The sequence below is a fragment of the Pyxicephalus adspersus genome, chromosome 1, assembly GCF_032062135.1.
Source record: "Pyxicephalus adspersus chromosome 1, UCB_Pads_2.0, whole genome shotgun sequence".
Lineage (NCBI taxonomy): Eukaryota > Metazoa > Chordata > Amphibia > Anura > Pyxicephalidae > Pyxicephalus > Pyxicephalus adspersus.
This window is the reverse complement of record NC_092858.1, coordinates 23,649,521-23,664,724: the sequence shown is the minus strand read 5'-3', so window position 1 is coordinate 23,664,724 and position 15,204 is coordinate 23,649,521. Positions and strand designations below refer to the sequence as shown.

The 15,204-nt window shown below is 41.4% G+C and overlaps 2 protein-coding genes across 4 annotated transcripts in view; one reads left to right on the top strand and one right to left on the bottom strand.

Moving 5' to 3' along the window:
* The first annotated feature begins 1,859 nt into the window (after positions 1–1,859).
* EXOSC8 (exosome component 8) lies at positions 1,860–14,544 on the top strand. Its single transcript, XM_072404004.1, has 11 exons — positions 1,860–1,990; positions 3,226–3,262; positions 3,779–3,842; positions 4,790–4,863; positions 5,085–5,130; positions 5,822–5,927; positions 6,642–6,687; positions 8,438–8,534; positions 10,590–10,710; positions 13,556–13,662; positions 14,335–14,544. The coding sequence occupies exons 1-11, from the start codon at positions 1,974–1,976 to the stop codon at positions 14,451–14,453; spliced, it is 834 nt and encodes a 277-aa protein (XP_072260105.1). The 5' UTR covers positions 1,860–1,973; the 3' UTR covers positions 14,454–14,544.
* The window catches only part of SUPT20H (SPT20 homolog, SAGA complex component), a 44,489-nt gene continuing 42,760 nt past the window's right edge, over positions 13,476–15,204 (bottom strand). For all 3 annotated transcript variants that reach the window (XM_072403978.1, XM_072403994.1, XM_072403987.1), the window contains one exon: positions 13,476–14,970. In XM_072403978.1, the coding sequence (XP_072260079.1) occupies positions 14,836–14,970 (135 nt within the window). In that variant the 3' untranslated portion in view covers positions 13,476–14,835. The remainder of the gene's footprint in view (positions 14,971–15,204) is intronic.

Sequence of the window (15,204 nt, the reverse complement as noted above, 5' to 3'; positions counted from 1 at the left end):
GCTCAGCTCGGCTGTACTACCACCTCATATCTATGGCTGTCCTCATTGGCCGGGTCCTCCTCATGTGTTATCATGGTGTCAAGCTGTACACAGGAGCGCTCAGCTCGGCTGTACTGCCACCTCATATCTATTGCTGTCCTCATTGGCCGGGTCCTCCTCATGTGTTATCATGGTGTCAGGCTGTGTGCAGTGTTTCAGAGTGTTTCAGACCAGAATAATCTGCAGCAGCAAGTCAGGACAATGCCAACCTCAGAGCCCGCTAATGACTGCATGATATCCATTGGGCAACCATTCTCATTCTCATCCATGACCTACTAATGACTTCCTCACTCATAACCTCATCACACGCACAGCTCCAATACTTTTCTAGAGCTGCCCCAATTCCCTAGAATAGTCTTCCTTGTTCTATTCGTCTTGCTCCTACTTTCAGCTCATTTAAAAGAGCACTCAAAACCCATTTTATCAAACTTGCCTACCCGTCTTTATCTGTTTTTTTAAACCATCACTACTTCCCACCACTACATATCCCCCTCCTTTTGTGTGATACTTCCCCCACCGTCTAGATTGTAAGCTCTTCGGGGCAGGGTCTTCTCCTAATGTGTGACTGTCTGTATTCTGTCATTTGCAACCCCCATTTAATGTACAGTGCTGCGTAATATGTTGTCTCTATATAAATCCTGTTTATTAATAATAATAATATAATAATAATAATAATAATAATCGATTCCATGGAACCCCGGGTCCTCCAGAGGTTGCTGGGGGTTCCTCAATCTGTGGCTGATTGTTCTCTTATGTGATGATGCCTGCATAGTCCCGGGACCAATACCACTTGGTAGTGGCGGCTGCATGGCTCTAATATTTTTGGTGTCTATAAAGGTTTTATTCCAGCCACCACTGTAGAGTGAATCCATTTCACTGGCTACCAATGTAAGAGGCTTTTCCCATTGACCATAACAAATTGGTGTTATCAGGGGTTCCCTGAGACCTGAAACCTATTTCTCCAGGAGTAAACAGTGTTGATCTATACAATCTCAGATACCCCATGCACCTCAGCCAGCCTCCTAATGTTACCATATTGTATGTATATGCGCCAATGTAATAGAATAGTGATGAGCGCAATGCCCAGATCCCAGGTCTGCCCCAGCTTATGCCAAATATATGACATTATTCTGGACTTTTGTTTTTGGTGCAGGTGGGATGTTTAGCAAAGGAAGCTTTCATGTGTGTCACCTAATTTCATTTTATTAGATGATTGGTTATGGATTGCAGCCCTTGGAATGGGCAGATGCAGAGATACTGGAATTGGAATGATCTATATCTGGGCAGCATGGTGGCTCAGTGGTTAGCACTCTGACCTTTGCAGTGCTAGGTCCCAGGTTTGAATCCCACCCAGGACACTATCTGCATGGAGTTTGTATGTTATCCCTATGTCTTTGTGGGTTTCATCCCAAAAACATACAGTTAGATGTATTGGATCTGTCCAAAATAAAAAAAGGCCCTTACACCACATTAGCTAGTGACCTGACAATGGACTTTGTACAGTGCTGTGTAATATGTTGGTGCTATATAAATACTGGATGATAATATTGTAAGATCCTATACTCCTCCTGTATCTGTCTGTCATTCACAACCCTTATTTAATGTACAGTGCTACATAATATGTTGGTGCTATAGAAATCCTGTATAATAATAATACACAAAGGATATAATGTCATTGAAATGAAGAATATATTCTCCAACCTTTGAAGCAGTAATAATATATAAATATTTCAGATTTGTGATTGTGCACAGACAGCAGTAATATCTCTGACATGCACAGTGGCGTGTCAGTGTAGTTGCGCGCTGTGTCCATTAGGTGGCGGTGTAGAAGGTAGCTGGCGGCACGTGGGGCTTCTTCCGCTGTGTGAGTTCGGGTCCTTAGTACCGCATCCAGCCGAACCGAACCTGTCCGGGCACATGGTGCAAGGAGAGAGATGGCAGAGGGATTCAAGTGAGTGTATGACAGAGCAGCGACCTGTGTCACTTGCACAGTCTGATAGCATAAAGTGAGGCTGCTGGGCAGCTCATGTTGTGAAGGAGGGATGGTGTTGGGGGTGGAATGGGGTGTAGTGACCTCATTGGAATGAGGAATGAAGCCTTGCCTTCTATTTATTGCAATGCTGACCACACATTAGTAGATGTGAGAGTGCACCAATCAACACCAATCCACCCCAGCTGCCCTCATTACAACAAAAATGGCTTCCTAACAACTAGCAGCCAATGAGAGCGTTCCCTGATGGTTACTTTGACAACAGGCAGAGTTGTACTGTGTATTGTAATGGATAAGTTGTTTTGAGTGAGTCCGGCCAAAGTGGTCTGAGATGGCACCCCAAACACTGCAATGCTAATTGTTATTTAGTAAAACATTATTACCTAGTATTTATAAAGCGCCGACATATTACAGAGTGCTGTACAAAGTCCATTGTCATGTCACTAGCTTTCCCTCAAAGGGGATCACAATCCAATGTCCCTAGCATAGTCATATGTCAATAACTCAGCCTAAAGTTAATTTTGGGGGGAAGCCAATTAACCTAGATAGACATGGAGAGAACCTGCAAACTCCATGCAGATAGTGCCCTGGGCGAGATTTGAACCTGGAACCTAGTGCTGCAAATGCCAGAGTGCTAACCACTGAGCCCCCCAGTGGATGGCACCTTGGCGGCCGCTCAGCCAGCCAAACCACAGCGCCAGTTCCTAAAGTGGCAGCATTTGCTGGTAGTGCGCAGTACTAATCTGCTCATTGCTGCCCCCAATCATTCTCTGTGGGGTTGTTGTGGGTAGAAGCCCCAGGTAGCATCTCCTCCAAGGTAGCAGTTCACTGGCATGAGCGGTGTTTCACAATCAGCCTGAACCCCACTGCCTGGGGTGGTGATGGCATGACGGAAAGCTGACTACAGGCTATACATGTATGCCATGTGTTTGTATACGGACTGCTATCTGCAAGCAGCATCAGCAGGGGTACAAACTGACTACATCATCTGCATTCCATCTCGGAAGCTGACGAATGGCCAGGGTGACCGGGTATGGGCAGGATAGTTCTCCACCATAAAAATGTGTAAACCCTTTGTATATAGGAGTGTCTGTGTCCCCTGTGGCCCTCCATTCATCCTCCATGCAGCTGCAGGATTTGGTCCTGTGTGGGTGTGCGGATGACGGCTCTAATAAACATTGTGTTTTCTCTTCCAGGTTAGTAGAGCCTCTGGAATTTCACAGGAAGTTTCTGGTGAGTAATAAAACCCCAATATAATTACAGGAATTGGTATTTCACCCCTGAGAATAACTCATCACAGCTGTGATCTCAGCAACCACCTCCATGGTGTCTGACTTTATTAAAGAGGACCTGTCATGAGTGAAATCACTGCCAATTCTGGTTTCAGGCTGCAATGCTGATCCTTCACTAAGGACCAAACTTCACTGGCAGCACACTTGTTGGCCTTTTGCTAAAGGATCTCTATAAAAAACAGAGAGTCTGACATTCACAAAAACATTCCCTTGCAGAAATCAATTACTGCACGTGAAACACACAGACTTGGAAGATTCTCAAACCAGTGAATGTCAGATTCACTTCTTTATAAACAGACCCTTAAGTTGTTATGGGTCAGCCTGGGAGCCAAAAAAGCAGCAATGTTTGTTTCTTGTTGGTATGGCAGCTACACGTTCCCTTTAAAGAGATTTCTGAATTAAAGCAGCATCACGTAAGTATCACCGCCATTAACTGTTTTACTTTTTTGTTTTTCAGAGGGAGAATTGTCGGCCAGATGGCAGAGAGCTGAATGAATTCAGGACGACAACAGTAAATGTAGGTCAGTATCCATGTGATGTGATGTAGGCAGTGCAGTCTGCACATCGCTGACTATAGGCTGCTGCTTTCACACTCAGCTTTGGTTTTATCAGCTTTCAATAAATACTTAATAGAAAACTTTAGAACATTAGATTAATTGACTTCCCCCCAAAATTGTCCTTAGACTGCGTTAATGACACGCTAAGACTATGGTAGGTACATTAGATTGTGAGCTCCTCTGAGGGACAGTTATGGACATGACTGTGGACTTTGTACAGCGATACATAATATGTTGGCGCTATATAAATAATGTGTAATAAAAACACAGTCAAAGGCCAATTTCTAGGGGGAAACTACTTAAAGCGAAAGTAAACCCAAAACAATAAAAACACACTTGCCTTCGATCCCGCATACCAGTCCATCCGTCGGGAGGTTCTTTCCATTTGGTCCTGCCTGGTCCCGGTATCCGTCTTCGGCCCGGTGCAGAGAGAGCACCAGGTTCTGCCATCTTCCTTCTTTTTCCGTGTTTTTTTTAATACATCAACCGATCTCGCACTGCGCAGGTGCTAAATCGGGTGATGTAGATTGGGAACAAATTTTTCCCCTATTTATTAAAGGGCTCCTTCTGCACAGGAGGAGAAGCCAAGAGCCTCCTGGGATGCGTGACGTTGGTATCTCCTAGGCTATGGAGAATTAAGGGGGCAGTGCTGCACCCTTTTTTTTGCACTTAAAAAAAACATAAAACTTTTAGTTTTATTTGTCTACCCTTTTATGTTAAGTGAAAATTTAGAGTTTAAGTACACTTTACTGATCTGTGTCAGAAGTGAATCTGCGGTCCTTAGCTGTCACAAACCAAACAAATTATTTTCATTTGTTTTTTAATATGCATGAGAATCTGAAACATTTGTGTTCTCTGAGCAGTTTTATAATTATCATGTGAATGGCATTGATATTTTTGTGTGATTACAGGCTCCATTACCACAGCAGATGGCTCAGCGTTAGTGAAGATCGGGAACTGCACTGTAGTATGCGGCATTAAAGCGGTGAGTGGTGACTGATTCCCACGTATAAATGGTGGCTGGGAAATTACAGACTCCTGCTTGTGTCTTCAGAGTCGCTGCAACATATAAGTGGAAATTGGCAAGATTTTTATTTTTCATTTCTTTCCTGAAGGAATCCATTGACCTCTATCAGTTCCCACTAATTATTACTTTCGTGATTATGTCATATAGTTCTTCATCTCATGTTCTTGTTTCTCCCACAGGAGTTTGCAACCCCTCCCATAGATGCTCCTAACAAGGGCTACATTGGTAAGTAACAGGCGGACAGAATTCAGTGTAAGCTAAACTTTAAACAGGAGGTGGACAAAATAACAGAAACACTGTGTTTGAAAGTAGTTTACCTACTTCCTGCCAATTATTTGTGAATTGATATTTAATTTTGCAAACAACCCTTTCAACAGTGAACTAGCAGCTGACACTGTGCGCTACTGCTAGCTATCAGAATGGGCATTCACAGACCGCTTTAGTTTCTAATAATGGGTCTGATTTAATAAAGCTCTCCAACCTGGAGAAGATACACATTCATCAGTGAAGCTGGATGATCCAGCAAACCTGGAATGGATCAGGTCTAAGATTCAAAACATTTGCTAGCAAATAGCAAATCACTTTGAAGACATACATTCCACGTTTGCTGGATTACCCAGCTTCATTGATGAAAGTGTATCCTCTCCAGCCTTGGTGAGCTTTAATAAATCATGCTTAATGACTGAGAATGACTGCCATGACTGAGTCATTTTGACCATGTGGTCACTGTGAGAGTGTTAAAATGCATAATAAAAATGCCTATGCTGGCTAAAATTTGCAGTATGGATGCCAGATACAATATGTTATTGGGGAAAATAAAATAATTTAAGTATACATAGGTATCCTGACTCTTCATTTTGTTTGATGATCTACAACAATCCTTTGCTTCTAGTAATAACAGTACTTTTTATTTCAGTTCCTAATGTTGAACTTACACCCCTCTGCTCCCCGCGGTTTCGTCCCGGTCCCCCAGGAGAAGAAGCTCAAGTCGCCAGTCAGTTTATAGCAGATGTCATTGAAAAGTAAGATAATGGTGTATGAATCATCCCTCTCCCTGACTACAGCTAATATAATAATGATAAGTTCAAGATACAACTACAGTGTTCTCTCCAGCCCCTTTTAGCTGGGTGTACCACCCAGCAATTTTCAGTAACCAACCAACTGTTTTTGGGTGATTACTGAAGAGTTAGGTCACAATACAGGGCCTGCCCACAGTTTCTTCCTACCCAGCGTAAAAAAATGTATGGGTTCAACACTGAACTAAAATCATTGAACATTGCAGTCCTAAAGAAAGTAAAAGGGTTTAAAGGAAGTTTAGAATGCAGTTGCAATGTATCAAGTTAACCTAAAGCAACCAATCAGGTTTCAGCTTTTATTTATCTGACTACAGGGAGGGGAAAAAAATAGATTACTGCAGTTTGAATTTTGATTCACTAGGAAAGTTCTCTCTATGATGAGGGCTATAGCTACTACTCAGCTCTACCTACATAAATGAATGAAACAGAGGCCTGGAAGCATCATTATTACTGGGAGATGAGGGATGTGGCTACTACTCAGCTCTACCTACATAGACAAGTGGAGTAGAAGGCTGGGAGGCATAATTACTAGAAGAAAGGGTAATTTTAAAGCAAACAATAGGAGATCAGTATAATTTTTTAGCATAAAATGATTTAAAAATTGTCGGTAACACAACTCCTTCTTTTAGTAATATTAATAATTGTATGTTTTGTGTTTAGTTCACAGATAATACTGAAAGAAGACCTGTGCATTGAAAGTGGCAAAGTATGGAAGTGTTTTCTTTATTTTCACGGCTTGTACTTGCTCCATAGTGTCACAGGGAATATTGGGGGCAGTTGTGTTGAACAATGTGTAGTGTTTAATGTATTCCTGAGGTCAAATAACCCCAGTGATTGCCATCTCTGTAGAGGTTGTTCAGTCTGTGATGGTGAACAGAATAATAAATCTCTCAGGTAAAATATATCAGGGTTCTCCCCAGCCCCTTTTAGCTGGGTGCACCACCCGGCACTTTTCAGTAACCACGTGGCTGATTTTTGGTGGTTACTGAAATTGAGTCACAATAGTGCAGGTGTCACCCACTTATTATTTCTTCCCACCCAGCTTAAAAAATTCTGGATATATATTCACCTACAGCCCAAAATGGCTCTCGTGAACACCATTCTGTTGTGCCACTTAAGTCCTGTGTACAATAAAGTCTATAGCACCTTAGTTAAATATCTAGATCCTTCACATTCTGTGTCTTCCTGCAAACTGTACTGCAACTACATGTAATACCTGCTCCTGATAGGACAGGGATGGTCAGCACTGTGGAATGCAGCAGATCCTGATTGGCTTGTAATGCTGTCCCTCCTTTTACCAGATCAAGTGCAACTGTTCCGAGGATTACAGAAGGTTGATAGTAATACAAATAAGGTTACTTTTGCAAACTGTAATAATAAACACATTTATTGGCTTTATAATATAGCCATACTTAGGCTACGTACACATATCAGATGGTCTCGTCCGATAATCGCCTGAGGGCTGATATTAAACGAGAATCTGGCGTGTGTACAGCGCTCGTCATCCGGACGACTGCCTCATCCACAGGCGAGGAGCGATTATATTGAAAGTGAAGGGGAGAGTGCAGCGGGGTGCTGCTTCGTCATTCTCCCCCTCCCCTCTCTAGATTAGATGGTCCTAAATATCTGCATGAAATTCAGCTATAACTGTGCAGGCTCCGGGGCTCTCCTCCTGGCTGTATTACCTAGTGAATCGCTGATCTAAAAGCATCCTGTTTAAAATTGTCAGGTTGTAATATTATTAGGTATTAATATATTAAGCAGCGCTGTACAAAGTCCATGCCTATGTCATTACCGGCCCCTCAGAGGAGCTTAACATTTAATTTCCTTACCTTAATCGTAAAAGGCTAATTTTGGGGGCAGCCAGTTAACCTACCTTGTCTTTTGGCATGTGGGAGGGAACCCAGAGTGTTCAGAGGTAATCACATGGGGATAATATACCATTCAAAGCTAAAGTTCAAGTCACTGTGCCACACACTACTTGGTTTAGTTCTGGTTGGTAGATAACAGAGCAAGAATGAAAATGATAGCCCCAAGCCTGTACAAGCAGCTCCAAAATGTCTGAACTTTCATTTGTTTTATAGGAGTCTTTCCATGGCCAGTCTGTACTGCTGTTCAATAGAATTACTGACCAGAAAGTTGGGTGTGTGGACAAAACAGCTCTCAATGACCATGTTATCTTTACTATCTTCAGTTACAATTATCTGTATATACAATATGTATTTCGTCTGTGTATGTTTAGCTGTTTATCTGGAGTGATTCTTTGCAGTATCTGCATACACATAAGGTTACAGGTCTTCTGATGCCTGGCATTCACTGCTGGGGTTGGAATTCCATCAATGGTATTTTACAGGGTGTATATATTATTTTGAAGTTAAAGCAGAATTTTATGTGTCGTGTTGCCCTCTGACATGTGACCAGTTGTAGACGTAGAACTGACTCTCATTTATTTTCAGCTGGCCTGGGTTCTCTACTGTGACCTCATATGTCTGGACTATGGCGGGAATCTCCTGGACACCTGCGTTTGTGCACTGGTGGCGGCCTTGAGAAATAGTAAGACCTTCATCTATAAATTATGGTATATGGAAAATAGACTTCTGACTTACGTTAGGTACGCATGCTAGATGACTGTTGCCTGAGATTAGTGATAGTGATCATCTCAGGAATAAAATCTAGCATGTGTACAGCAGATCCCTACCATTGTAATTTCCTATGTGGGAAACAGTGGGGGTGCTGCTCAACTGTCCTCCCTTCTCCATACAACAGACTGGTGCTGGGTTTACAGAGCCTGATCATTCTCCTGCCACCGGAAATGACAGACAGAAATCTCATGTCTGTCTGACATCTGTTGAAATGAATCTTAAGATTTTAGATGGCACAAAGTCATTGTGGACAATATAGCCAATTTCCATTCACAGAAGCTGCATTTATACCCAGCACAGAGTATTTGTGATAAGATTAGTGGTGCAAATGGACATCTGCTGATCCAGCACAAAGCTGACTGTGTCGCTGCAACTCTTACACATCACAGGAACTCATTTTAGAACTGTAATGTACATAGCTGTTTATCAGGGGATGTCCAGCTCCTTAAACCTTATATACTTAATAGTGAATGCATAACAGTAATTAGGATTTAAAGCAGACCTAAAATCACCTTTTTTACTTTACATAAATATAAAGTTAAAATTTAATAGATTTTTCTTTTTAAATGCAACACCCTAAAAGAAAGTGAGCAGCACCACCCCTTTAAGTCTTGATTGCCGCAGCGATCAAGACTAAACGGGAGCACAGAGCCTCCTGGAACACCTACTTCCCGGGAGGCTCTGGATGGTCCTTCTGTGCATGCCTGAGATTGAATTTTTTCCACTAAAGGGAAAGAGATGCTGATCTCACAAGTTTTTAGTGAGATTGGGTTTTTTTTCCCCCCTTACAGCGGCCTATGTCACCAGATCTCGCACCTGCGCAGTGTGAGATCAGGTGACGTAGCAAGGAGACAGGAAGAGAGGACTGAAGATGGTGGCGCCAGGACAAAGATTTCCAGGACGGCGTGGGACCACATCGAAGAAAGGTTCAGCACCATCGAGGAATCTGCAGGATATAAGGTGTTTTTTTTTTTTTTTTAAGTTTCACTTTTATTCAATTATCTGCAAGGTGCCCATTTATTCCTTAGTTGTTTTGATCCATTGCAATGATCTTTTGAAATGCTGAAAGATCAGTGTGTGCATTTTGTGGTACCTTTAAGTGTTCAGGGTCATTTTTAAAAATCGTTTCTGTGATCTGTAAAGACCTTAGTGTACACAGCGTCCTAACTTGCACAGGTTGGCACTAAACCCTTCCTCACACAATTACCTGTTTGATGTCTGTGCTTCTGCAGTCAGTAGAGGCAAAAAATATGGATTTACAGGGGTGATGGGGATTAGCAGATGTAGAGGCTATCTGAGCAGCCTCTCTCAACCTTTTAAACATGGGGTAACCCTTGAAAAAACTGGGAACCCCTGCTATAATTACTTTACAAAGTTTACAGTACATTAGCATGGGGGCAATAGGAAGGCTGGGTTTTTGGCTCTTGGGATTCTGAGGGTTTTTAATGAACCTCTAGAAACTTGATCTCTACTTCACTTCCCTAGAATTCCCAAAGTTGCTTTTAACTAAAGGCATTTTTTTAATAGAAGTGCCCGCCAGTAAATGTTTACATAAAGAATACAGAAACCACTGAAAGAATTTACTTTATGGGAAAGATTTTATGTTGCTTTTCTAATAACTTGTTGATCTGGTACTGTCATTAATTTTTTTGAATTGTTTACCTGTAGTCTGATTACTTATCCCAGTGAAACACTGAACATTCTCTGGATGGTTGCAGTTTTCCAGAAGCCATGAACAGCAGATAATTCCACAGCAGATCTGTTTGTCATGGAGAACATTTTATTGAACAGGCTGGGCAAATCATTTCAGATCTGTCAGACAAACCGCTCTGTAGCTGGCTGCCAGTCCCATCCGCGTCTGCTTATAATGACGTCGTAGGGAATGTACGAACCAGAATAAAGTCATAATAAACATATTTTATGCCTGGATACTCTCAGGCTTAATGTTAATGGTCTCTTTCCACAGCACGGCTGCCATCTGTTAAAATAAATGAAGAAACAGGCTTGGCTGAGGTGAAGTTATCAACAAGAAATGCCCTGAAAATCCATAAACAGCCAGTTTCAACATCGTTTTCCATATTTGATGAGTAAGTAGCTGGTAGATGTATTGAAGCAAACTTTTTGGCTGTTGTATTTTTGTAGCAAAATAGAATGTGATTGTGTGCTACTTGAGGAATGGTCAACACGTCCTTCTCAAAAGGTTGGATTTACACCTAAACACTTTGCTATTGGCTTCTGCCCACATTCTGTGTGTTGCTGTGCATTAATGTACCTTTGTAGCACGGCTACAAGCACTTACCAAACACTAAGTCACCTGGTAAAGGTACAGGTAGTCCACGAGTTTAGAACATCCGACAAACGCTTGGGGGGGGGGGGGACAGTTCCCATGACTTCCAGAAATCTTTTTCTGTTCTACAAGCTCTTGTAAATCTTTATTGGCCAAGACAAACTCCGTAGCTCTTTCTTTTTGCATAGCAAAGCACAGCTTGCTCCAGAAGTTAATAAATGTCCAGGCTCCATAAATTTTATTTTTTGCTTTGTTTGTGATTAACTCACAGTGAGGATTTTTTAAATATAAAATAATTTACCTGTTCTGACTTACATACAAACTCAACTTAAGAACAAACCTACAGTCCCCATCTCGTATGTAACCCGGGGACTACCTGTACACTTTTGGTGCATTTCTGTGGGATGCTTAAAGTGAAACTAAATTACCAGGCATTAGGCAGGGCTTTATTACAGAAAGGAACTGGCAATGTCTCTTCTGCAATACTTATTCTTACAAGGCTGACCACAATCCCAGCTGTCAAAATTCACTAACCTGCACATACACAGCTCAGTGTTAGTTGCAATGATACCCAGCTCATCCCGGCATCCCTTGCAAGTGCCGTGACTGAACTATCTGCCTGTGTGGGAGTCAGATAATCCCATCCTGAACACTCATGATGGCAGAAGATTGGAATAAGGAAGAAGATGACAGCGCCTGTGATGGAATGGAGACAGGCAAGTATAAATGGGGTTCAGTTCTTCTTTGACGGAAATATTCTTTTAAATTATTTCAGCTGGTAGAAAGAAATCTTCTGATTGCTGAACTAGTTGTGTGCAATTTGCATTCTATGTGGCATCTATATGCAACATTTTTTTTTCTTTTCTAGAATTGGACCTAGATTGTATTGGAGTTTTGTTTGATTTGATGTTTCTAATAAATATGTAAACAAGCTGGAGAGTGAAAGTGTATGCCTATGTATGAAGTAGATTCTCTCCATCAGCCCTCATGGCCCCTGTCCCTGTGCTGTGTATTGTAATGTGACAAGCCATTACAATACAGTAAATAGAACTGTAAATGATCCTTAGAAGAGGGTAGCTGGAAATTTTGGCTGATTGTTTTTTGCAGTGCAGTGCAGATGCGTCCTCAGCAATTGTGCAATTCTTCCCAAAGCCGAGAGAAATATCGTATTTTTCGCACTATAAGACGCACCTAAACATAAGATGCACCTTGGTTTAGAGGAAAACAAGAAAAAAAATATTTTGAACCAGTACTATACTTTGCTGTTCACCTTGCACTGTGAAATAATCCTACCCCTCGTACACCAGCAGCATGACAGCTGTGTCTGTGTCCCTGCTGCTGTCATTATCCCCAATGTATAAACCTGAAATGATATGTTTAAATTAGGTTTATTATCAGCTCTCGTACTCTGAAAACTTGAGGTTTGTACAACAATCGGTGTGGGAGATGAAGGTTTATACATTGGCTGACAGCAGCGCAGACAGACACAGATCTCATGCTGCTGCTGCTGGTATACAAAGGGTAGGATTATTTCACAGTGCAAAGTGGGCAGGGAGCAGCACTTTGAAATAACATGTTTCTGAGAGAAAGAAAGTGTAAACTAATTAATGGAGTGTAACTAGTGTGAGAAAAGTTTGAACTTTCAGGTGATGATTCCAATACACATTGTTATATTCTTTACAATGTATTTGTCAAAGCAAACTGGTTTATAATAATTACCATTGCATATTAGGTTTCATTTCATGTGGGAGGATGGAGTGGTCTATGAAAATAGTTAAGATTTTTTTATGCTTTTTGTTACTTCCTTACAGTAGAATCATTCTGTTTTATATAGCAGCGGTCGCCAACTGGTGGTCCTCGGCTCTGGTCCGTGCACCCCCGAGCTAGGTCAGAAGGACCCCGCCCTCGGGACACACCGGCCAGACCACCTCCCCCGTGCATATCCCTGGCTCAGGGAAGTGGGCGGGCTATGTTCCAGGACACAACCCGCCCAGTCTCCCATCGGAGGCGCAGGTTGTGACGTTATGACGTCACTATGGGGGAGGTTCCTCCCCTTTGATTGACAATACATGCACGGTCAGGAGTCGGTAATTTTAGCAGTCCATGGGACTAAAAAGGTTGGCTACCGCTGTTATATAGATAGGACTGTAAGGAAATGTTTGTAACCTTTGCCACTGAAGGTACTGCAGACGGCCGGCAATATTTGCTCCATAAGACACACAGACATTTTCCCACCCAGTTTTGGGCGGAAAAATGTGTCTTATGGAGCTAAAAATACAGTACATTATTTTTTAAAACTAGGTTTTTATTTATTAAAACCATGCACCAAATAGAAGTCTTGTATATTCACCTAGGAACTCAAAGGAGTGGTGTAGCTGTACCTGTAAAAAATGCACCACATCTATAAAGTACAATGGTGAGACTGGCAGAGCACAATTAAATGAACAGTTTGAAGAACATAAAACGAAAAGAAAAACAACTCTGGAGAAGAGAATTAAGCATGGAGAACTTCATGGAGTTTTGATGGCTATGCATATCGGGCTAGTTTTTACAAACTGAAGTGACTTTTCTGTATTTGAGAAATGTGAATCTTTTACTCATTGAACCAATGCTGTGAAATACAAACATGTCATCCTTCATTTTAGTAAGTACATTCTTGTGGATCCTACCAACGATGAAGAAATTTTGGCCACTGGATTAATGACTATAGTGATAGATGAAGATGGAACGCTATGTACAATCAAAAAATCAGGTAAATATTTAAGTGTTACTGACATTAGATTGTGACAGTTAGTGACATGACTATGGATTTTGGCAAGTGCTGCCTAATATGTTGGTTCTATTTAAATACAAGATGATAATAATTGTGGATTGTTCGTTGTCGTGCTGAGCCATTAACTTCAATACTTTCTCAGTTATTATTAACCAGTATTTATATATGCAGAGCTTTACATAGTCATGTCACTAGCTGTTCCTACCATAGTCATTGGTCTTTTGTACAGTCTAAGGCCAGTTCTGGGGGGAAGCCAATTACCCTGTGTGGTTTTAGAATATGTAAGGAAACCCACGCAAACATGGGGAGAACCTGCAAATTCCATTTAGATAGTGTCCCGGCTGGGATTCAAACCTAGGACCCAGTGCTGCAAAGGCCACCATGCTAACTGAGCCCTTAGTTAACCAAGTTTGGCTAATTACCATTGGCCTTGTGTCATCATGTTGATATCTTATCCCATACCATATAATATAATTACAGTAATTATTTTCTACATTTTCTAATTATTTATACATCATAGGATGTATTTAGTCTTCTGGGTTGACTTCAAGCCTTATTTTACTTGGAAAAGTAAGGACATCCTCCTGGGCAGGCTTGTATTTTCCATGATATTTCTGATTGCTGTATACTAATAGTATTTTTGTTGCACAGGTGGCAGCGCTTTGTCAGCACAAGAGCTTCAGGACTGTATCAGTCGAGCAATCACTAGACACAAAGAGGTGCAAAATCTGCTGGATGAAGTGCAGGTCAGCGTTACAACAGAAAAATAGAGACTTTTTTTTTTAAAATGAACATGTAAAAAGTTTGTATTTGTTATAGAGATGTACACCTTTTTTGTACTAAATAAAACAGTAAATTTGGTATGTGTACAGAGTTCTCTATACAGTCACTGCTTCAGTCTCTGACACGGATTGAAAGCAAAATCCTCTTCTGGGGGTAATGCTTCTTACAACTTGTCAGCTGGGTAGAATCTCTATAATCATATTTCATTTTAATGCACGGTTATCTGACTTTGCATTAGTCATCTTAACACAAAGCTTATTAGTGATGAAGGCGTAACATTTAAAACACTTTTTTTTTTTAAAACTATTTGAAGGCATTTGTTGGCTGATGTGTTCAGTGTCTGTTTGTTGCTGGTGGATGATTGTGATCTCAGGATTTTGGTTCCAGGACGGAGCGTCCTCTCACTTTACTTCTTGATTGGCTGTCGGAATGAGGCAGGTGCTGTGGCGGTGCTTGTGCTGCTGCCGTACCCATTTGGTGCATTTGATGTTGCAAGAATTGCAACTGTGAACACAGGAGAAAGAAAAAATTAACAAATGCCCAATATCAAATTCAGCAAAGTATTAGCTTAAGCGATAGGTGTATGGCTTCAATGCAAGACACATACATGAATGAGCAGTCATGCAGCATCAGTGGCACCAAAGCATATCTGCCTGTCCTTTGCCTGCTTGGCTAATAAACACTTGTAGACATTCATTATATCAGGGCAACAATCAATCGAGATGGAAAAGTCTCTTT